The sequence below is a fragment of the Amblyomma mixtum genome, chromosome 4, assembly GCF_055824585.1.
Source record: "Amblyomma mixtum isolate Tamu chromosome 4, ASM5582458v1, whole genome shotgun sequence".
Lineage (NCBI taxonomy): Eukaryota > Metazoa > Arthropoda > Arachnida > Ixodida > Ixodidae > Amblyomma > Amblyomma mixtum.
In genome coordinates, this window is record NC_143015.1 from 75,293,183 (window position 1) to 75,315,579 (window position 22,397).

Below are 22,397 nucleotides of genomic sequence, written 5' to 3' on the forward strand. Positions count from 1 at the left end.
ATCCTGTCGCGCTCTAGGTCAGTGGGAGAAGGAAGGCAACAATCTCCTCGCTATGCCGAGCTGATCTGATTAGACTCAACATAAAAATTCTTTGCGCGTGTCGGGCCGGTTCACTGTTCGCTCAGTGGTCGCGAGAGGCATACGATTGCCCTGCCGAACGCCCCAGCTCCCGCCGCCGCTTAAAATCACCCCGCGAGACTGAGGTGAGTTGCCGGCCACCCGAGCCCCATTCATTCATTGGCACCTGACGAAGGAGTGGCATGTGGATTATGTGGACGATGCGCGCAGCTGCTTGTGTGATGCCGTGCATAGTATGCCACGAGAGCGTATCTGTCAAGAGTCGTGCATTGTCCGCTAGAATCGGAGATTCGTAACTAATGTCGCCGGCGTTTTGAGTTAGGTTAATCGCTGATCAAGTAGCCCGCTCTTGCGCGGAGTGCGGTTGGCTCGGGGCCAGAACGCATTAGGATATCCCGTTTTGTTTCTTTTATTGATGTCGCGCGGCGCAGTACCTGTGACCTTGAACTTACTGGAGCATTCCTCGTTGTCGGGCGTCGTCAACCGCAGCTTGTTCGGTCACGGACGTGGGAATGCTGAGTTGGAAGAGGCGCAGCTGTCATATCGCCTGGCGTCGGGTTGACACATCTGCCGGGGGCCATCGGTTGTCACCAAAGGCGCTTGGGTTACTGTTCTTCACGATTATAATTTTCTGCCTCGGTCAACAGACTCTTTTTTTTTTTTTTTCAACGCGATGAATAAAGTCGTGGGGCAAAGTGTGGCGCGGGTTGTAGGAACGAAATTAGTAAAGAGAGGGTGTTGAGGTCGCAGTTAAAAAATAGCTCCAGAATGCAGCGGAATGCAAGGCCATGTCACAATCGCTCGCTGGCGCGTTGCTACGGGTCAGGTCTCTGCCCTCGACGTCTATTTTAGTGCTGGTTTCGATTGCGTGAGAACTGTCTAGAAACAGAAAAAAAAATGAGACGAGGGTGCGCGGAGCTGTGCACTGTGAAAGCTCGTTTTAGGGAAAACGGGCCGTAAGGGAGCTTAAAAGCGGCAGGAAGATGAGGGAATGAAAGTTTACTTCATTTCCTAAATGTGGGGTGTCTTTGTGGATTATTTGTAGTCACTAGAAAGAAAGTGTGTGCAGGGAACGTCCGCTGACCATTGTGGTCACAAAAGTTTGCAAACATCCCTTCACTTGGAAAAATCAGTTGACCTTGCACACGTGCTAATTATTCCACATACCCAGCACTTAGATCAGCTCTTAAGTTTCGCATTAGTTCCTTCCCCTACCAGAGCTGAGATGCAGCAACTTTCTGGCTGTACAAATGTAGGCATCAGACAGTGCATAGGAAACACTATTTGTGCCATGGTTCTTGGGTTCAGGTTTCTTGTGTTGTTAGCGACGGGAATTCCCCAAGCATATGCTATCTGTGTTGCCTTTTGCTGGTGTGTTGAGTGGGAGGCTTTGTTTGTTTGCAGTCAGTCAGGTCACACAAGACGACAAGGCTGGAAACAATAGAAGCTTTTGTTGTGCTACACTTCCTTGAAAGTATCATGCAAAACTTGACTAAATTTATGCCACACTTGTCCATGCAGTCTGAGCATCTGGTGTGACAAGGCAATAAGTTATAGGTTTCTGTTCTGTTGTATTTCTTTGAAACTACGAATCTGCAAAACAAAACTAACCTTTTTCGCAGTTATCCATGCAGTCAGTCAGGTATTACGCAGACCTGAGCTGATGTCATGATGCAGCTGGCTTAATTTTTTTTTCTGAAATAAAGTTCAGAGCTTTCAGATAGCGGCGTAGACATTGCATTGTGCTAAATTTCCAAGAAAGTACCCTAGAAAACAGGTTGAACTTTATGACTCACTCGACTGTGCTGTCTAGTTCAGTGCGTAGCTTGACAAGTGATGAAGGATGGGCCTTCTATTGTATTTCCACTCCTTAGCAAGTAATGCGCACATTGAGATTGTACACAGCTAGCCACGTAGTCTAGCCAAGCACATAAGGGGGGTTAGAGTTTGCATTGTGTTACGCTTCTCTGGAACTGCACAAGCCCGAGCTAATATCATGACGCAGTTGGCTTTAGTTGACTTCGTTTCTTTTTTTTTTTAAGAGAGATATTTTAAACTCTAGTTGTACTTCTCGGTTCTGAAGCAGTCTACTTTTCCTCTAAAAAGCCTTTTGTGAGGCGCTTTAGTATCGCTCACCAGTTTTTGCAACAGGTAAGTCCCCATGCTTCATAGCTTGTGAATGCATTTACGAAAGACCCTGCACCCGTGGCTATTTATGCAGTAAAAGGTGGGAGTAAATCCTTAACACTTGGTTTGAACAGCTGTGTGAATGAAGCTGTGTTTTCTCAGTCTGATGATCCTTGGTGCATGGGCATAGTCTGGAACTGCTAGCACAATCGATGTATCTATGTAAGGCTGAAGGTTTTTGATCAGTAGGGGTTAAAATGGGTGCGTGATGTGTCTCTATACCTGCACTGAGTTTTATGCATAGCACGCAAAATGTCGAAGATACGAATGCACAGTCTTTTCTTCCAAGGCTGTTGTGATTTGGGCTGCCTTGAATAATAAATGAAAAAAAATAAAGTTAATCTAGCTTCCTTGAGTCACTTGGCAGATAGATGATAGAAGAAAGGGGGAAGGGGGTTCTTTGAAGCGCAAACATGAATAAGAGGGGCTGACTTCATCTGGGGAAGGCGAGAAGTCCTCTTGTGAAAACAATGGTGGACTGAGGTGGTGCATTAATTTCAGTGAAATATATACCCTTTTTTTTTTTACTGCAGTTTGAAAGTAATTCCATCCTTTAGGTCATATAGTAAATATTCAAATTTTAGTGGCTATGAACAGAGGAAAAGACATGAAATACTAGTGATTTTGTGATAAAGAGCATGGCACTACACCTCTTTGTTACGCCTTTCGAGGTTAGTGACAGTCCAGAACTGCATGCCTGAATAATAGCCAGTGCAAAAGAACTGTTAGCTGTTACAGTCCCCCCCCCCCCCCCCCCCAAAAAAAAAAACACACATCTTCATGGCGACATTGTGGTCAAAGGCTTCAGTACCTGAAAATGCATAGGAGAATGAAGATTTGAAGCTTCACAGATTGTGCAATTTGGACTTCCCTGTCTTGTAGACTTGTCAGTTCCAAGTGGAAAGGGAGCTGAGAACCATACTGTAGGGAGCTTCATTTCTTTCTGCAGGCCTGTTGACAGGGTAATTGGTTTATGAGGAAACAGCTTCTCATTTTGTAATTGGTAAATTGGTTTTTGAGGAACGGAAATGGCGCAGTATCTGTCTCACATATCTCGGCGGACACCTGAACCGCGCCGTAAGGGAAGGGAGGAAGATGGGAGTGACAGAAGAGAGAAAGAGGTGTCTATAAGAAAATAACAATGTCGGGAGCTATCACTATGGCTGTTCTTCTTATGATTGTGATGAAGTTTCCGTAGTTTTGTATGTTGTGGTTTAGGCCTAGTAAGAAAGCAACTATGTCACTCAGTTAAGAGCACATTTAACAAACTCGAGCTTCAAGCTTAGCCTCTCGTGTATGAAGCCTTGCTTAAGAGAGATCGCCGTTTTGCTAACAAGTATGCCGAGGTTTATATTGTTACTCGGAGTGGAGCAGCTGCTGATATTAATTGTTGACTTTAACGCCATCATCATCAACCGAATTGGCTTCGTGCTGTGCATGAATTCAAGCGCAAGTGCAGAGAAACACGTTTGTGTGGCGAGTGTGTGGTTGCGTCGCAGCTCGGGTTCTGTGCCACTCGTGGAGTGCCCGCTACGCTTTCTGTCCACCACCCCGCAGCTCCCCTTTCCACGCTCTCTCTGTGACGAGACACACGGCAGGGCTGCTTTCACACCCCAGGCGGGCTTTTTTTTTCTCCGCGTGTGTTTTCCAGAGAGAGAACGAGCTGCAGCCCCTGTGCACACACAACAGCAAAAGTTTCAGGAACGTCGTCCTTGCACCACCGCAGCGCAGTTCAGCAGCAGTTGTTGTTCGTTTTTTGAAGCTTTTTCCCCCGTCGAGCCTGCGAAATGCAGTGGTCATCCGCGACAAACCCCCGCAGCCCTTCCGTCACGTGTTCAGCAGCATGCTGCCCAAAAGAAGATGCGCAACACAATGGGCGGCCGACTGCCAGTGACGTATTTGCTCGCCACTTGCATCAAGAAACCCACTTCAGCCGATGTCAGCGCAAGCAGCAGCAGTATCGGCGGAACAAAGAAAATGCAGTGTGCCCCTGTCCACTTCTTCCAGCAAGGTGATAAGGTCTGGAGAGGAGGAGACCTGTCTCGACCCTGGCGGCTGTGTTCCGCAAGCGAGAAGGAATGATTGGTGCTGCTGTGGAGTGTTGCTTGAGTGTCCTAGTTTGACACAAGGGTTTAATGTAAGCCTTAAAAGATGATGTTAGGGCTCGTGAGAAGGACTTGGAGAGGCTGGCCGAGCAAGGTAAATATGTGTCTGGCGGCATCTGTGGCATGCCTGGGCAGATGCTGCCGCCTCTTGCCAATTTGCCGATTGCCCCATATGGTGATTGTTTTTCCAGGAGGCTGGAGTTGGTCCACTGTTGGTCCTCTTTTGCCAAGACCTCAAAGAGTGTAAACTGTGAGAGAAGGAAGATGGTGGTCATAATGGCTGGAATAAATAAGCTTGTGGTATGGTTAATGTGCTGGACAGGCACTCAGAGGATGTTTCTGGGATTAAAAATTTCCAGTGAGTCCAATGTTCCTACCCAATTGGCAGTGAAACTCCCCTGGATGTCCCACAGATGTCCCATGGACGTCCACAGGACGTCAAAGGAAGTTTCAGTGCCACCTTTCAATGTCAGAAGATGCCACCTTTCTGAAATTCACTCAGAGGACTTTTGTTCTTCAGTTTGGTGTAGTTGCTCAACAGAGCACCTTGTTGTTGCACTTAGAACTGCAAAAGCTTTAAAGTGTTGGCTTATGACAAGCATCAAGTTCATGGTAACTGTTGAATCCCTCCTTTTCCCTTTTTCGGTAACTTTCCAGCCTGCTGTTGCCACCTTCCTTCTCTGCAGTACTCTTTTGAGGCTCTGGTTACAGTGATGGGGCTCGCATGGCAGCCCAATATTTCTAACAGGTCGATTGGTTTTTGTTTGTAGGGCCTACATTTTACAGTGTCTTGGACTCCTGCCAACAGTTCGAGGCATCAGGTTCATGATGAGGTGAGTAATCCTTTTGTATGCACTTGGTAGTCTTCGTTTTCTTGTTTATATTGATTTGCTGCATGGATTTTTTCATTCACTGTTTTATATGATGGAACATGGCACACGTAAGGCCATTGAAGCATTTTCTGAAATACAGAACTTGGGATTCAAATCTCTTTGCTTTATGTTGTCCTTTAGTATTCGTCAGCTTAAAGGCTTGTCTGAGTATTCAGGTTAGCTTCTCTGTTCAGAACCATTTTGATGGATAAAAAGCCTTTCCCAGTAACCATGGATATCTGCAAGACATCTGGTGGATGACCTGCGGAGGTGAATTCTTGGATAAATGGTGGACGTGGTTGATTTTTGCGTCGGTTTTCAATTTCATCTTTCAGCCACAGCAGTGACCCCTTCAATTAGTTACACGCTAAAATTACTGCATCAGGTTCAGTGCTCATTAAAAGTGTCGCAGCCCATTTGGAATGGTCTACATCATTTGACTCTTGCAGCTTGCTTTTTACCATGCCTTGGTGTAAGGTAAAAAATAATAGTGAAATATGCCCATACACTAACGACATGCTTAAGCAGCCAAAACAGTCTTGTGTTTAATTGATGACCTATTTTAGGGATAACGCTGTCGCGATGGCCCAGTGGTTATGGTGCTCAGCTGCTGACCCGAAAGACACGCGTTCGAACCCGGCCGCAGCGGTCGAATTTCAATGAGGGCGAAATTCTAGCGGCCCGTGTACTGTGCGATGTCAGTGCACGTTAAAGAACCCCAGGTGGTCGAAATTTCTGGAGCTGTTCACTATGGCATCCCTCATAGCCTGCGTCGCTTTGGGTCGTTCAACCCCCATCAGCCATAGTTTAGGGATAACACGCAAAGGCAAAGTTTTTGTGAATACAGAATTCTTACCTGCAGGTAATCTTGCAGATATAAATGCCCGTCCTTCGACAGATCAGTCTGCTTTCAATCCATATTTGTGTTGTATTTTCACCTGATGTGTGACCACCGTGTACTTGCCACTCAACCATTAGAACAGGATCCTGACTCCTCTCTGCTTTCATGTCAGAGGTGCTTTCTAATTGACTTATCAGGCGTTCTAAGCCTCTCCTGTTGTGTGTGTGATTTGTCCTCTGCAACAGCGTCCCTTCATTGTCGAGTGAGAAGCCTCTGCTGACGTTTGGAGTGTTGACGGACGTCCAGTATGCTGACTGTGATGACAAGCCAGCTTGGTACGACCCATCGCTGATACGCTACTACCGCAACGCCTTGAACCAGGTGAGGGCCCCTTGCTGGGTTGTCTGCACTGCGCTGCTTGCACTTGCATGATTGCTGCGCTCAATAGCAGTTAGAGGCACTGTTCTTGTTTACTAGGTTTAAAAAGACGAAGGACAATGCCGTCCAATTTGGGTTCATGGTAAAAAGTGTCAGGCGATCATAGCGTGAGAACTCTGGCACTAATAAGAGGACAAAGAAGACTGTGTGCAATGCACAGCGCTAGTGTGGGTTGCAGTTTAACATGAGGCGTGTTCAGCTGCGAAAGATAGCCTAGCACTCTCGCTCAATGGCCTGCGAAGCTGATCTATTCGTGCTGTGGGTTCGACTCCTAGTCGTGGATGTTGATTTGATATCTTTTTTAACCTAATGTGGCATCACTGTTGCTAGGCAGTGGCACAAGATCCAAAGATGACAAGGTGCTTGGTCCGTGTTGGTGATCGTATGAGTGCTTCTGCACTGAAATCTGTTTTATGGCTCTTTCTGGTTGTATTGGCCTTCATCCAGCTGCAAAAGACTGCTTCTTTGCTGTGAAAAATTGCGTGTAAAAATTTTCCTGGCGCTTCAGTCAAACTCATGACGCCTTGACTGAAAAGGACTCGGTGATCACCGTTTGGAAGTGAATAGCAGTGTAGCTCAGCCTCTGAGATCCATGTCAAAAAAATCTGCGTCAGCGCGCTCAGTATACTTGCAAAAAATGGTAGGGTGCGAAAAGCATGTGTTTAGCATGGTTGGCTCATGGTTTTGCTTTTCTGGGGCTCACGTTAAGCTCTGATCGAGGTTAAGCTGATCTGATCTGTTGTCTGGCGACGATATTGGAGTCATGTTAAGCTCTGGTCGAGGTTAAACTGATCTGTTGTCTGGCGACAATATTAGACTCACGTTAAGCTCTGATCGAGGTTGATGAAGACAACAATGTGCCATGCACAGCGCGAGAGTGTGTTGCAGTTTAACACGACCCGTGATTGGCTGCAGTGATAGCATAGTGCTCTCACGCAGTGGACAGCGAAGCTGATGTGTTCGCGCCGCTGCGGGTTCGAATCCCAGTCATGTCAGTATTTAATTTATGATTTATTTATTTCACACACAAGAGACTTAACGTGGCATCCCTGTTGCTAGGCCGTAAGATAGGTTGACAAGATTTATGGTCAGGGTTGGTGAGCATACGAGTGCTTTCGTACTGAAATCAGCCAGCGATAGTGACACCTGTTATTTTCTTTTTTTTGCCTCTTCTAGCTTATATAAAAGCTCCACTTTCAGCGAAAGTAGGGTCCTTGTTTAAATGCGGCAGTGCATTGTTGCAGGCAAACTTCAATTCGTCAGTGTTCCATTAAGGGCCTACGTTGGCAACGAATAGGCAGGTAGTATCAAAATTTTTGATCAGGTTATACTGAGAATTCAAATTACAGTTCTGCTTCATGTTTTCTACTGGTACAAGTTAATACTATCAAAAACACTAAAACCAGAAGAATATACACATGAAGGGCACATGGCAGCAATAAATAGGACAGCATCTGTAAATGGTGCGCGTTAAGTTTCCTGCTTGAGGATATCAAACTCAACAATAAAATAAACTGTAAACATGAGAGCATTCACAACAGGCACTACAGTCATGAGTAATGTATGAAGATAATCAATTGTGTCCTCCAGCCTGTTCATTTAAAAGGCCCGTTTTCTGGCTTATGGGCAAAAATGAATGCATTGTCTTAGGCACTCTGTTCAAATGGTGTGTGGCTGGGAACGGTAGGGAATGACAAAGCAGGCTAGTCAGTGTAAACATTGGCCCTTTTTTTTTCCCCCTAATAACCACTGCTTGTGAGCGCGACTTTTTTTTCAACTCAACGTTTCTTGCTGGCATGTCTGAAGGTACAGCTTTGGGCATAAGTCTTTGGGCCGTGTAGTTTGGTTTCGAGTTGCACAGTGTAGCACTGATGGCACCCCTAAAGACTTTACCAGGAAGTCTCAAAGTGTGAGAAAACGGGTATTCCTTGCCTTAATTGTGCGCTTGAAAAGCAAACTATCTGACTCTAACTTGATAGTACACAGGAAGAGGGTCAATTAGAGAAGCAGTTGGAATGAGCACAGAGTACAACTCTATTCAATCATTGTTTGCAGTAAAAATTGATTCTCTGACTCTGTACTTTGTCAGCGTTTGTCTGGCGGCAAAAGATGCATTTATTGCCAGGTAAAATGGATTTAAAAATGTTCTCACCAATCAATTTAAACTCTTAACGTCCTTAGCGAAAGAACGGGTCGCCACTGTTTCGAAGTGAATGGAAGTGTAGTGTAACCCCAGGGATCCGCGCCCAAAAAGCAGATTGACCTGTGGAATGCAACTGGTGATGGTGAGACCTGTATTTCGTTTCTTGGTCTTTGCTAGTTTATATAAATGCTCAGTTATCAGTGAGACTGGTCAACTTCTATTTGTCCTCTGTGTTCCTTGAAGAGAATGCAGTTTGGAAGGCAAGGTTGTTATGTAAGGTTTGGTTGACCGTAACCGAGTCTCCACTATTCTCTTGCTCATTTTTCTTTTCAAAAGCAGCATATAAATTTGCTGCTGATCTGACGAGTTCTTGACAAGTTCCCACAGCTGAAGTTCGTGGGCAAAGTTGTCTACTCTGTGATTAGGCCCTTGTTGGTCGCCTTTTGATCTGTTGTTATAAATGTGCAACTGTGTCTCTGACAATTACTTGTCAAGCACATTAGCTCCTAGGTGATCTGACCATTTCGCAACTTTGAGTGAGGCTCTAGTTCGCTTTTTATAGCGCGCTTTATTTCGCATAGCAACTGCGGACGATGTGCTGCCTTGGCGTTCGCCTCGGGAGTTCGTGGAACTTGACGCGTACCCTTTTTAACCTCATATGAGGAGTGCGCAAGCTCTGCTGATATCAGCGGATTCTGTTGACTTTGCTATCGGCTCCGCGGGTGTGTCCCCGATTACCCAGTTTCTTTTTTCTGTTTGCCGAAAGGGGCATGGCGATAACACGTGACAAGGGCCTTGCCCCCTATCTCCGACGTGGCGTGACTGCGGGAAACGTGTCCGAAAACAACTCTGATAAGGCACCGTTAAAGCCTTTGCGGAAGCCATTCTGTTGACTGTGCGAGCCACACATGTGTGGTACTCGCCATGTTCTTTGTTTATGGTTGTGGCTGCCTTTGGCAAGCTCTGGCATTCGTTCAAATGCTTTGTGGAAGCATCTGCAAACATGATCCTCAAAAGGTCTGCAGCCAGAGAGAAACAACTTTATTGAAGTGGCTGTGCTTTGAAGCAGTTTTTGTTTTTGCTTTATTTATTTTATTTTTGGTGCAGTTGGCTGCGTATAAGAGTTTCTGCGGGGTATATCCTCTTCAGGTAGTTTGTTCACATCTCTGTGTGGATGCGACCTAAACGTTGTCAAATAATGCTTATAGACCTTTCCGAAATCTGCGGAGGGCACTTAGATTGCTCATGTGCTTTGATTGTGAAAGCATTGTCTCATCGTGAGCTCTGTTGCAATCTTTATTAAAGATTCTTTCCTTTCTGATAGCAAACCTGCTTATTAGCATGCAGTCGTAAAGAAATGTGTACACCAGGTTCACCTTTATTCGCCTAGAATCAACGCAGTTTTGTCGCCTAAGGGTTGCATGCTCACCTCGGTATCGAATGTCCTTGGTTCAAGTCCTCGCACCTTCAGAAGAAATTTTATTTTTCTTTCTTGTAGACGTCACTATCTTATGGTCTACTGGTGATGTCATTAGGGGGTTTTCGGATCACTGTTGCTGGTCGACACCGCTGGGTTTCCTTGCCGAGGAGACATAATGCTTTCAAATTAAATAAGGACTCCCTGGAAGTTGCCACATTGCTCGCTGGGCTGTTGGGTGCAACCTGTACTAGCGTGGTGAAAGTGGCAGCGATACTGGTTTGCAGCAGCCCAGAGAGGAGTTCCGATGAAGGTCTATACAAGGCAGCATTTCCCCAAATGTGGCCGCAATAAAATGCACTGAAGTCTCTAAAAACTTGCACAGAAAGATACTGAGTCAAAGATGTAAAATAAATGCAGGAATCCAGGAGCCTTGGTATGGCTCCAGTGACTGAGTTTTTGTTTGCTTATGTGGCAACTGTAAACGCTTTGAAGTGCTTAAAGTAAGTTCATTTGTTGACATAACTTATTATGACCGGAATAAGTCAAAAGAAGTATAATTGACACCTTTAAAATGTGCAGCGCTATAATGTGGATATATGGGAAGTCAACCGAAATTACATACCACAGTTACTCGTGCAAATTACTCAGAGATTTTGCGAACATGTCCTAAAAAAATATTTATTATAATGGTCCTAATGCGCAATATATATACCATAAATTGGTGCCTATGTCTAGACCCCTCCCAAGTCGCACTCCTCACTGGCCAAAAAAAAGTTGGCTCGAAATGCGCATGTATACCTCCTCCCCTCTTGCCCCATGTTACATAGTTCCGCACACACAGCGCACAACGATACAATTGCAAAGCCAGCATTCAGAGGCTAGTGGAGATAAACGGCAATAAAACAGCATCCTCATGTGCAGCCTGTCTGACTAGTTGCAAACTGAACAGCAAATAGTTTGGTAGTTTCGGATTCCAGTGCGTGCCGGAGATTACTGAAAGGTTGCTCTCGCAACTGTTCTTCCTGCATGGCTTCCGGAAAATTGGCCGCCAGCGCGGGCGATCCTTGTAAACGGCGCACAATTCGTCCCCTCGCCCTTTGCAGTCGCACCAGTCTTCCGAAGCCTGCGTAAAAAGTGCGAGTAAAAGTTCTTTTTTTTTAAACTCTGGTAATAAATTTGGGCTGCGCGAAATTACACAAGGGAGGAAGGAGGAAAGAGACTTTAATGGATAATGGAGAGGTCTGCCTGGTTGTAGTCCTGGCATGCTGCTCCAGATGAGGATGAAAGAAGAGGATGAAAAAAAAAAAAGGTGACATCAAATATACTCCACACTCACGCACCCTCACACACACAATGAGTATCAAAGTATGTCCACTAAAACCGTGTCCCTTAGATGACTATCAAAGTATGACCACTAAAATCGTGTCCCTTAGAAAAACTAAGAAAGCTTTTGTCCCTCGCTCAGCCAAAGTCGCATCAGTCCAGGAACCAAGGTCATGCTCCAGGTGCACGGGGTCGTCCTGACGAAGTCCTAAAGCACCTAGCAGTGCCTTGCGATGAGTATTAAAGATTTGGCAGTGGCAGATCAAGTGTTGAATATCTTCGCGCACACCACATGTCGGGCACAGAGGGCTACTTGATACACCAATTTTGTAAAGATAGAATTTAGTAAAGGCAACGTTCAGACGAATTTAGTGCAGGCAATTACAGTCACGTCTGTTTAAATTCCGGGGCATGCGGAATTTAAGGTGCGAATGACATGACACAAGGGTGCGAATGACATGAGTAAATGTGGTTATTAATCATCGAGGAAGGTTGGAATTTCTTCTATGCAATCCTGGCGTGCTGCTTGCAAAATCTGAAACTGTGAGAATTCTTCTTTCACTGGATCATAATTTGCACCTGAAGGGAGTGTACTATGTCTTCCATGGCATCATATTCTGTTCTTTGGAGAAGCAAGAAGTCTGGGGATTTTTTTCTTTCTTTTCCACTGTTTTGTTTGAGCTGAAGCAGCTTATGCTCCACCCTTCAGAATTCTGGAGACAGTGTTTTCCTCCTGTCAGGTTAATTTTGAAGGAAAGCGGATATTGCCGTGACTAATTCTGCAGTGCCAACCGTGACTGACAGCACTAAGTACTGCACACTGCCAGCTAAATGTTTCTTCAAGGGGTGATAGAAAGGGTTCAGAGTTATGGGTGCTCTTTGTCAAATATAACTTAATTTGGAAGTTAGCACTTGTATTGTACAATGCTTAGTGCTTTGTAGATTATGATGCTGCATATTTAGTTACATCTAGTTAACTAGACAAAATCAAGGTGAGGGAGTGAACATGGACGGGGCATGTAATGAGAAAGGACAGACAAGCAATTGTCCCTTAGGTTAACAGAGTGGATTCCAAGAGAGGGCAGATGCAGCTGCGAGCGACATTGTCATGCGTGCAGATGAGATTATGAAGTTTTGCGGGGTAAAGTAACTGCGGTTGGTGCAGTGCAGGATGAATTGATGAACTTGAAGAACACATCACGAGCTAGTTGGCTTTCCATCACAACTAAAACTGCAACTTTCACGAAGGACGCAGAAAGGGGAGACGAGAGACAGCGCCTGTGTCTCGTCTCCCCTTTCTGCGTGCTTCGTGAAGGTTGCGCTGTTTTCGATGTGATGAATTGATGGTCGGTTCAGTGGGAGAGCAGTAGGTGGCCTGATGATGCTGATAATGAACCAGCTGGCTCACACGAGTACCGTATTGTGCGTTTTTATCGTAAAGACTTTCAAAATTTTTCTTACCTCAATCGCTGGCTCGTTTGTGGTGAAACTGCACACAGAGCTTGCGTATTATGGTAACTTTTGTATCGTAGCAAGTTTTACAAATTGTCTGCGTCGAGATCGGCGTACCGAAGCCCAAAACACCGAATTTTTGCTGAAGGGCGGCAGTAGCGCCATCTGTCTTCTGCAGTGGAAAGCGTCACATGGCGCCAAGGCGAGCGTTGCAAGGAGCGCGGGCCCTTCGAATACGCGTTCCGGTCTTTTCGTCTGCTTCAGCTGAAGCGCTTCGAACATTTTCGGCCAACTGAGCGGAAAAAATGCCAGAAACAACTATTTTAACGAGGCTGTGCCATTAAGAGCATATTGTTTGACGTCTTTTTTCGTCCAATGGCTTTATCCAAATCAGCTTATATCGTCTGCTTTCGTGGCTCTCCTATAGTGTCGGAGGACGACGTCGCGAAGTCCTGAGCTGTGTTTCTCTTCTTTAATTTTGTTGTGGAAGACATATGGCGCTACTGCCGCCCTTCAGCAAAAACTCGGTGTTTTGCGTTTCGGTACGCCGATCTCGACGCAGACGATTACGCTTTTGCATCATGCATGGCTCAACTAAGTAAGTACCGTTGCAAAACTTGCTACGATACAAAAGTTACCATAATGCGCAAGCTCTGTGTGCAGTTTCACCGCAAACGAGCCAGCGGTTGAGGTAAGAAAAATTTTGAAAGTCCTTACGATAAAAACGCACAATACGGTATATATGGCTTGGTGGCTCCATGTTCTCACGTCATTCCCGCATGTGCAACGCAGGTGGCCCGGGCGTACGCCCACTGGAGCCGGGTGCCGGGCGCGAGCCTGGTGCTGCAGCTGGGCGACCTCATAGACCAGAACAATGGGGGTTGCGGCCGGGGCCTGGACCGGGTGCTGTCTGCTCTGGAGGGTGGCGGCAGCCTGCCCACCTACCACACGGTGGGCAACCACGAGCTGTACAACTGCACCCGTCGGGACCTGGTGCGCCGCTACGTGTGCCCCCGGCTGCTGCCCGACTGGACTCCGCCCTCCACGGACGACCCCGTCTTCTACTACAGGTTGGCACTCGGGCAAGGGGACTGTTTACTTAAGGGGGGACGAGGGTCTTAAAACTAACTTTTTTTTATTTATGGCTAGAATCTCATGAAATTTTGCAAACGGATGCGTTTTTCTCTTCTTATTCTAAATACGTAACCGTAACTGAGCTGGTGGTCTTAAATCTTACAAATTCTAGAGTGTAATTGGGTAATTTGTTATGCAGCTTTAATGAACTTTCTCATTGCATTTTGTTGCTTTCAATTACATGAATTGATAGCCAGAGAGTTTCCGTACCCGGTGGCATTCTTCGTTTTTCTCTAAAGGCATGTCATCCTGATATACTGTGTCAAGAGTAAAAGGTCGCAGTATTTGACACTGCAACTCGTTAAGCTAATTGTAAGTTGCTATTTATACATATCCTAAACAAAAAAGTAAGAATCTCATCTGGTGTGAGAATTCGCTGGCTATCAATTCATGTAATGAAAGCAACAAAATGCAATTAGAATGTTCATTAAAGCTGCCTAAGAAATTACCTAAGACCTCAAAATTTCATGAGATTCTAGCCAAAAATAAAAAGGTCTGTTTTAAGACCCTCATTCCCCTTTAAGGAGGGAAGAGGATCTTGGAAATAAATTTTTATTAATGAAGTCACAACCATGAAATCTTCAGGGAACATGCATTTTTGCGGGCTGATTCCAAATATGTAATTTAATTTTATGTACAATAAGTCCTTGTGCACTTATGCAATATGTTAGGTAACTTTTTGCCGTAAGTTTGAAAGAAATTATACTGCAGGGAACTTGTTAGACTGCATGCCAATGGTATCTCTTGGCACAAAGCTATGTAATAAGGGTAAAATTTTCATCCTGCCTTTTATAGAAGGTGAGTTGTAGGATTTTGAAATCGTCAGTTTCTTCCCATTTGTGAAGTGGCAAGTTCAAAGCCCTGTAACTGAACTTCTATGATAGGCAGGATAATAATGTTGCCCTTATTGCATAGTTTTATGTCAAGACAAGCCAATGGCATGCATCCTAGCAAGTTTCCTGCAGCAAGATGTATTCAAAGCTCTCAGCAAAAAGTTACCTAACATATTATATAAGTATACAAGGACTTGTTTCACATAAAATTAAATTACTTATTTAGAATCAGCATGCAAAAATACATGTTTCTTCACGATGCCATTATTGTGACTTCATTAGCAAAAATGTTTTTTCTAAGACCAGCTTACCCCCTTGAGCGGGGAGCCTGGTGTTGAAAAGCAAATTTTATTAAAGATGTCATAGTTATGAAATTTTCAGGGCACATGTATTGTTGTGCGCTGATTCTGGATATGTCTTTTCATTTCATCTAAAGCAATTCCTTGAGCACTTATGCACTTTTTATGCAAGTAATTTGCGAAGAGTTTTGAAGAAAATTTGTTTTGGGAAACTTGCTGAAATGTATACCATTGGGTTCTCTTGACACCAAGGTATGCAATAAGGGTAAAATTGTCTTCCTGGCTATCATAGAACTTAAGTTATAGGGTTTTGAAGTTGTCGCTCCAGAAATGAGAAAAGTGTGTATTCCTGTTTCTGAAGTGGCAGCTTCAGTACCCTATTACCCAGGTTCTATGATAGCCAGGATGATAACTTCACCCTTATTGCATTCCTTGGTGTCAAGAGAACCCAATGGCATACATTTCAGCGAGTTTCCCGCAGCAAATGTTACACAGGTATTGTTACTGTCAGCCAATTTTTTGCTTAAAACTGGCAATACCACAGCTGATCTGTCAGTATTCGTCATGGTCATTTCCCTTCCGCCATAATTTCGCTACACATTTTCGTAATTTTTTGACACCTCTAAGCACAGCTGCGAGGCAGCGAGTATGGAAGGAAAATGATATGGCTATATAATATTAAGAGACAGGCAAAGAGTAGTGTGGGTCAGGGAAGGAATGCGAGTGATGATATCCCAGCGCGGATGAAGAAGAAATGGGGGTGGGCAGGGCACCTAATGCAAAGATGAGATAGCCGCTGGTCCTGTAAAATGATGGAGTGGATTCCAGGAGACAGCAAATGTAGCAGGAGCAGCTTGAAAGTCAGATGGGAGTGGGAGGGATAATTAGAGCTCTGTAAAAGAGGCCTTCATACTACCAGAAATACAACCTGCATGACAGTGGTGGTGTTTGTGGTATGCATACGGAACTATGAAATAACTGCACAACACTTATGTGTGCCAGTATAGAGTCAGTCATCCAGCACTTTTATAACTAGGACACCCTTGTGTTTCTACTCAGCTTCAGCCCCGTGCCAGGCGTGAAGCTCATCTCGCTGGACTGCTTCGAGGAAGGTGTGCTGGGCCGTGATCCGTCGGAGCCACGGTGGCAGCAGGCAGCCGAGCTGCTGAGCCGTGTCCATGGCACCTGGGACCGGGACGCCTGGGAGTGGCCGGATGCACTGCAGGGGCTGGACAAGCGCTTCATCGACTCCAATGGAGCGCTGAGCGAGGCACAGCTGAAGTGGCTCGACACGGAACTGGCGGAGTCAGATGCAGTGGGCGAAGTGGTCATCGTATTTGGTGAGGGCTTTCTGTCGTGTTGTCTCCTTTTCAGGCCTGGTGCACTGAGTAGTGTTAAAAGGGCCTTCAGGAGAACGGTGGAATGAAACCAAGATAAATGGCATTGCAGAATCTGACATGTCTGCGAAAGTGCTTTCAAGGCATGTGCTAAACAAGATTATAAAGAAAGGAGATGCACAGTACAGGTGTAGAAGTGTACTGGGGCATTGGTAGAGTTTAATTTGTGCGGACTTTTCGGAAATTGGAATCTAGTAGTAAAATAAATGGACTCTACTGCCATCTCATATATACTGCAGTAGCATGCTTTCCCAGGCAGCAGCAATATGCAACATGCAATTCAGGCTTGAAGAAATATATTTCAAGGATTGCTCGCCGCACTGGTCATACCTCCACGCGACCACCCTTTGTGAACCCATTCGAATTAGCCAGTCCAAGACCATTCGTGTCTGAATTAACATTTGGGCGGTACCACATCAACACTTCTAATCATCCGCATCTTGGAATTACCGTGGGAGGTGTGCAGAGAGTCAGACAGGCTGATGACATTGGGAAGCTTGCAGGGAACCAGCGGCCACAGCTTGTGCAGGGTAGTACAGCCGGCTAAATTTTTAGCTGGTGTGCATGACTGCCACGTTTTCCGTGCTCCTGCAGCTTATGACACGGCAAACTTGCAAAAATATGAAATCTAAGCACGGGCTCACTAAGCCTGTGCTTAGACTTCATATTTTCGCAAGTTTGCTTCATCGCAGAGCGCAGAGAAAGTGGCCGTCATGCATGCTCGCTTAAGATTTGGCCACCTGTATGACGTTTCATCGGAGGTCAATTGGAGAGGCCTTTGTCCTGCAGTGGACATAGTTGTGTTGATGATGATGATGGTGATGAATTAGCAAGCTTTTTACTGTACAAGTGCGGTAACTGGTGCTGCCCCGCTGCCCAGGCCACCTGGCCATCTCTCCGGCGAGTGCCAGCTCCGACTGCCTGCTGTGGAACTACCGGGACGTGATGGACCTGTTCGAGGCGCACCCCTGTGTGGCGCTCTACCTGTGTGGGCACACACACCGGTGCGGCTACGCCACCGACACCCGCGGCACGCACTACATGGCACTGGCGGGCATCATCGAGACCGAGCCCGAAAGCGTGGCCTTCTCCACGGTGTCCGTGTTCCCAGACCGCATCGAGGTCGTCGGCTCCGGCCGCGAGGAGAGCCGCACCCTCCGGATTCGTTCTACGGAGAAGAGGGCGGAGGAGAAGGCGGAGGCGGAAGAGTTGTCCGCGGCTTCCTCCGCGGTTGTGCCGCCGCTTACTGTTCGGGTGGCCGTGTGAAGGACACTGGGGTAACGGACTGTTGAGTGGGTGTATAAAATTGATGGGGTCGGTCGGCAACAAGCATTTCGTCACGGGGAGAAAGTCTAGAGGCACTGAACGTAGGGGAAGGTGACTATCATTGAATCTTGGCTATCCGAGCCTTGTTTCAGCACTTTCATCTGTAATATTTACACTGCATCCATTCCTCTCGTTCTGTTCCCCAATGCAATTGGTTGGATGGTAGCCCTGCTAGTCTCAACCTTTCATATTCTTTTCATGTTTTTTTTTTTTCTACCTAATGTCTTTCTCCATAATGATTTTAGCACCATCAGCAGCGTGCTTGTGCAAGCTGGCATTACAGACCTGTCTTTGGTTTACGTTTTTTTTTGTTGTGCTTTGTTTCTTAACATCTTTTTTTCTTTCTGCCTTTACTTTAAACAAGTTTGGGGGATCACTGCACCTGCCTTCTCTGTGTGCATTTGTCTTTTGGCAAATGGATTCCTTGCTAGGTGAGTTTTGCTTTAAATACTTGCCAGCTTCCTTGTGACATCTGCATTGCAAAGCACAATGTACAAGTTCTGTTTTATGTTCCCTTCTCTTTTTTTTTTTTTTACTTTCATCCCGGCTGGACTTCATTCGAAGAAGTTTCTTGCAGCTATAGAAAAAGGCGCTTTGCATTCAACTTTGCTGGTTTTGCATTAACCACCATTTATTGTGGGAAAAAAATTTGCCTGCAACTTTGAGGCACAAGACACCATTGCAAACTAGGGGTCATTGCAAACAGGTTGCTTTGTAAAAAGTGCATTTGTGCTTCTGTTTCTGTACCCTAAAATTCTGGACTGGAACCTTTGCCGAGACAAAGATATAGGTGATATCATCAATATGAGGTTTGTGAGAAATCGCTATGATGTCCTTGTGTCTGCTGAAACACTTGATTTGGACAAGTTTTTTTCTCTGGCTGCTCTTCTTTTTCCTCTCTTTGTCCTCCACTGTCTTCTTTTTTTGTTTTTGTTTTTTGTGTGTGGGAAGCATTGTATTCATCTGCCACGTCTTGCTTCTACATAGTGCCTGTGCTGATAAGCTAGTGCGAGCATTTGTTTTGATATGCACTGCACGTCTGTAAATAGAGGTTATCTCTGTAGAAGGTTATTATACACGAAACGACCCATAGTGCAATATCATTGTTGTCGCAAGATGTGCAATCATGTACACAAACTGCCTTTCAGGTAACGATGCTGTTAGTAGCAGCCATCCATCTTTGAAATGTTCACTTAGGGAGCAGCTTTCCTAGGTATCATTATTTTCCTTGCCTTCTTGCATGGATAGTGTGCTTAGATGTGACTGTCAGAAGTTAAATGTCAAACAATTTGTATGCAGAATAGATCACACACACTTCTGCAGAAATCTTTTTTTATCGACAGGAGGCTTGGAACAGATTGTGACAGATTTGAGGCACAAATTGTGACTAAGTTTTTAATGCAAACCAAGCGACTATTCATGTGTCAGTGTCATGTCATAGGTTTTGATAACTTGTTATGTGCATTTACCTGGCAGTCAATGCAGATTCTGCACAGGTAGACAGCACAGTGAGTAGCCTGGAGATTTTATTGTAAGCCCCATGAATGCGGCAATGGAATGTCCTAAAGAAAATCCATCGTGCACCATGGAAAGCTCCCATAGAATGGGTGCTTTCATAGAGCCATGTTTTTAGGTGTGCGCTACAGTAATATCCCCTCACTTTAAATTGCTGACTTCTGTTTAGTTTTCTTTCAAGCTACTTATGGTTTTAAAAGAAAACTGTATGATGTCATGAAACCACAGGTTGCACGATAAGATCAATACAACTTGATCTAACATGGTTGTAAATGCAGTGCAGAATATACAATACAGAAGGAGTGACAGACGCTAGGGCCCTGTCATATACTTGCACTTCAAGCAGCCACATTCAAAGTTTAGCTGTGGCTTAAGTTATTACTCAGTAGAGAAGTCTTATTGTTTCTAGCTTTAGCTTGGCACTTGTGAGCAAACTTAAATGTCCATTTCACCTCTGAACAAGCATGTGTTATGTGGCTTAGCACAGTGAGATTGCCTACTGTGTATTCAGCCCACATGTACAGCAAAGTTAGCTGGCCTCTTAATATCTAAGTAGCTTGTTTGTTGAATAATGGAATTGGGGGTACTATAATGTTCTAGTTTGACAGTGGAGGGAGGTAGGCTTGGCTCTCAAGTGCTAGTTGTGCATTCTATCATCATGGGGTAGACCATACTTTATAGCTGCCATTTATGTTTCTGTACGTAAGTTTCTAGCTACAATTCTAGAGATTATAGCTACAATTTCTAGAGATGGTCACCTGTACTGATTAAGCTGTTGACCAGTTTCTAGACTCTTCTGCACAGAAGAGTGCTTCTACAGTAATTTAATCTAATCAGTCTTAGCACACTCTCAGAGTGCAAAAGCTGCTTCATGTTAACGTATGTCAGCAAACTATGTGCTTCATTCTTATTTATTGTCATTGCATTCATGTTTAAGCATGTCCTCTTGTGGGCATCACTGCCATGCTGCTTTTTCATTGCATGTAATGTGAGAGAGCACGAATCTCAGCAGCTGTAGTTGAGCAGTATTTTGTTCCTGTTTTGGTCTGTTTTGATAAAAGTGTTCGTATGAAGGTCTCCCGATCTGCTCTCTCATCAGCTTGTTGACAGCTTGGTTTTCCTTACTGCACTGTCAGTCTTATTCCATTCCAGTCACTGCACATATTTCTGCACAAACAGTTTCTCAGTATGTTAACTGACTGCTAATATGAGCAAAAATACTTCTGCACTAGTACATTGTTGCACATTCTGCTAGTGAAGCTCATTGTATACACTAATCGTAAGTAGTCATCTGTCTCACATTATGCAAGCATTCAGGATGATTGCAATTGCTATTTTCTAAATTTATTTTTCTTGTAAGTTATTCAGGCAATTTTTTTCACCTCTTCTGAGGTGAGTAAAATGTGTTAGAATGCTTGTACATAGTTCCTCTTATGCATACAAGAGACTTTCAATAAGTACTTCCTCGTTGGCTGCAATTATTTTGTGAAGTACAGGGTTTGCAAGGTTTCAAAGCAGAAATGCACTGTACTAGCACGGATCGCCCAGCTTTGTAGCTGCTACGGAGTCCCATCGAGGTATCCTGCGCCATCTGTTGAAGGGCGCCGAAACTTGCATTCAGCATTCCCACTTGCAGCACTAGGTGGCAGCACTATGGATGCCAAAAAAAAAAAAAAAACTACTTATCATTTTTGCTCCACAGAGAACAGAAAACCTACCACACTTCGACGTGTTGCAAGGAGAGCAGAAAGAGTTGTAAGTTCGATGCTCCAAACGCATTATTCCTTACTATTTTTAGGAACTCTATGCCCAAACATCTCTCATATGCTCTATGCTCGTTCATAGTGGATGCAGTTGCATGTTTTCTTTATGCATAAGACATTACCATTGATCTCCACTATGTGGCTAGTGGAGATCGGTGGACATTACAATGGGTGAGGTGCATTTGCATATTCAATGCAAATGATCACGGGAAAGTCTGCTACCGCTACTTCCGGTTCCTAATTTCTCCCCTTGCTCATTTGCATCACGGCAGTCGCTGTGTTAATATCACTGTTTACACTAATTTATTAAATGCGAAACATGATGCGAAAGCATTAGAGGGCTACGTCGCGTCATCAAAACTTGTCTGCACGATTGTGTCATCCAATAATATAAATGTCCAAAAGTTTGATTGTGCTAGATAGTGTTAATTTCACTGCTTACACTAATTTATTAATACGAAACATGATACGAAAGGATTAGATGGCTACGTCAAGTCATCAAAACTTGTCTGTACGTTTGTGTCGTTCAATAAATTTAAATATGCAAAAGTTTGATTGTGTTAGATAGTGCATGATGAGATCTTGCTATGGGAAAAATTTGGTTCATGAGTAGTAATTAATTACACATAAAAATTACATGTGGACGTCAAAATAACTGTGGATGGCAGAATAGCCACGAACGTCGATATAGTATGGGTCGTTTTGCTTTTGCATTGCTCAAATGCGGGCTGTCGCAGTGATTTCAACTTTTTTGCACTGCAACACCACTGATTGTATTGCATCATCGCAAGACAAACGCGTCGTCGAGTGTTTTTGCACGAAATGCTACCAAACTAATGTAAATGGTAGGAGGCTTTCTATGCGAATGCAGTGTGATGCGTTGAGACGCGCTGTTCCTAGCCCACTGTATAGACCTTTTTCAGATGCGCGCGGCCATCTTTCGACAGCAGCGCCGTCTTGCGTCTGGCCGATTTCTCCGCCATGTTGGCTTGGGCGGCCGCCGCTGCGATACAGGCAGCGAGTACTCGCCGCGCTGTTCAGCCTTATCCGAGTGTTGATTTTTGCATGATTTTGACCTGCAAAATGTTGCACTGTATGCACTGAGCAACTGTGAACAAAATGGCCCGTGTTTCGGCGAGCGGCGACGCGGATGTTTCCCTGCAAGTTGTGCCGAAAATCGGCATTGGAGGTGCGCTTCTACGCAAGTGTGCGCAATTTATTTGACTGCTTTCTGGTATCTATAATGGAGACATTTATTAATGCGAGCACGG

At 44.9% G+C, this 22,397-nt stretch overlaps 1 protein-coding gene across 6 annotated transcripts; it reads left to right on the forward strand.

Annotated features, from left to right (window-relative positions):
- Nucleotides 1-14: 14 nt before the first annotated feature.
- LOC149347065 (manganese-dependent ADP-ribose/CDP-alcohol diphosphatase-like) lies at nt 15-20,439 on the forward strand. Of its 6 annotated transcripts, none has more exons than XM_089586845.1 (6): nt 15-203; nt 5,141-5,203; nt 6,329-6,464; nt 13,652-13,929; nt 16,185-16,465; nt 17,403-20,439. In XM_089586845.1, exons 2-6 carry the CDS (start codon nt 5,196-5,198, stop codon nt 17,786-17,788), a joined length of 1,089 nt encoding a protein of 362 aa, XP_089442971.1. In that variant the 5' UTR covers nt 15-203; nt 5,141-5,195; the 3' UTR covers nt 17,789-20,439. The 6 variants fall into 6 exon arrangements, with proteins under 6 accessions (XP_089442971.1, XP_089442967.1, XP_089442968.1 ...); XM_089586841.1 differs by having other exon boundaries at nt 16-203; nt 568-5,203; XM_089586842.1 differs by having other exon boundaries at nt 16-203; nt 3,917-5,203.
- The last annotated feature ends 1,958 nt before the right edge of the window (nt 20,440-22,397 follow it).

Bases quoted from the DNA above. Each gene is read 5' to 3' on its own strand.
- LOC149347065 (XM_089586845.1), top strand. The intron at 6,465-13,651 runs GTGAGGGCCCCT...TGTGCAACGCAG, and splicing joins ACCGCAACGCCTTGAACCAG to GTGGCCCGGGCGTACGCCCA. The intron at 13,930-16,184 runs GTTGGCACTCGG...GTTTCTACTCAG, and splicing joins GACCCCGTCTTCTACTACAG to CTTCAGCCCCGTGCCAGGCG.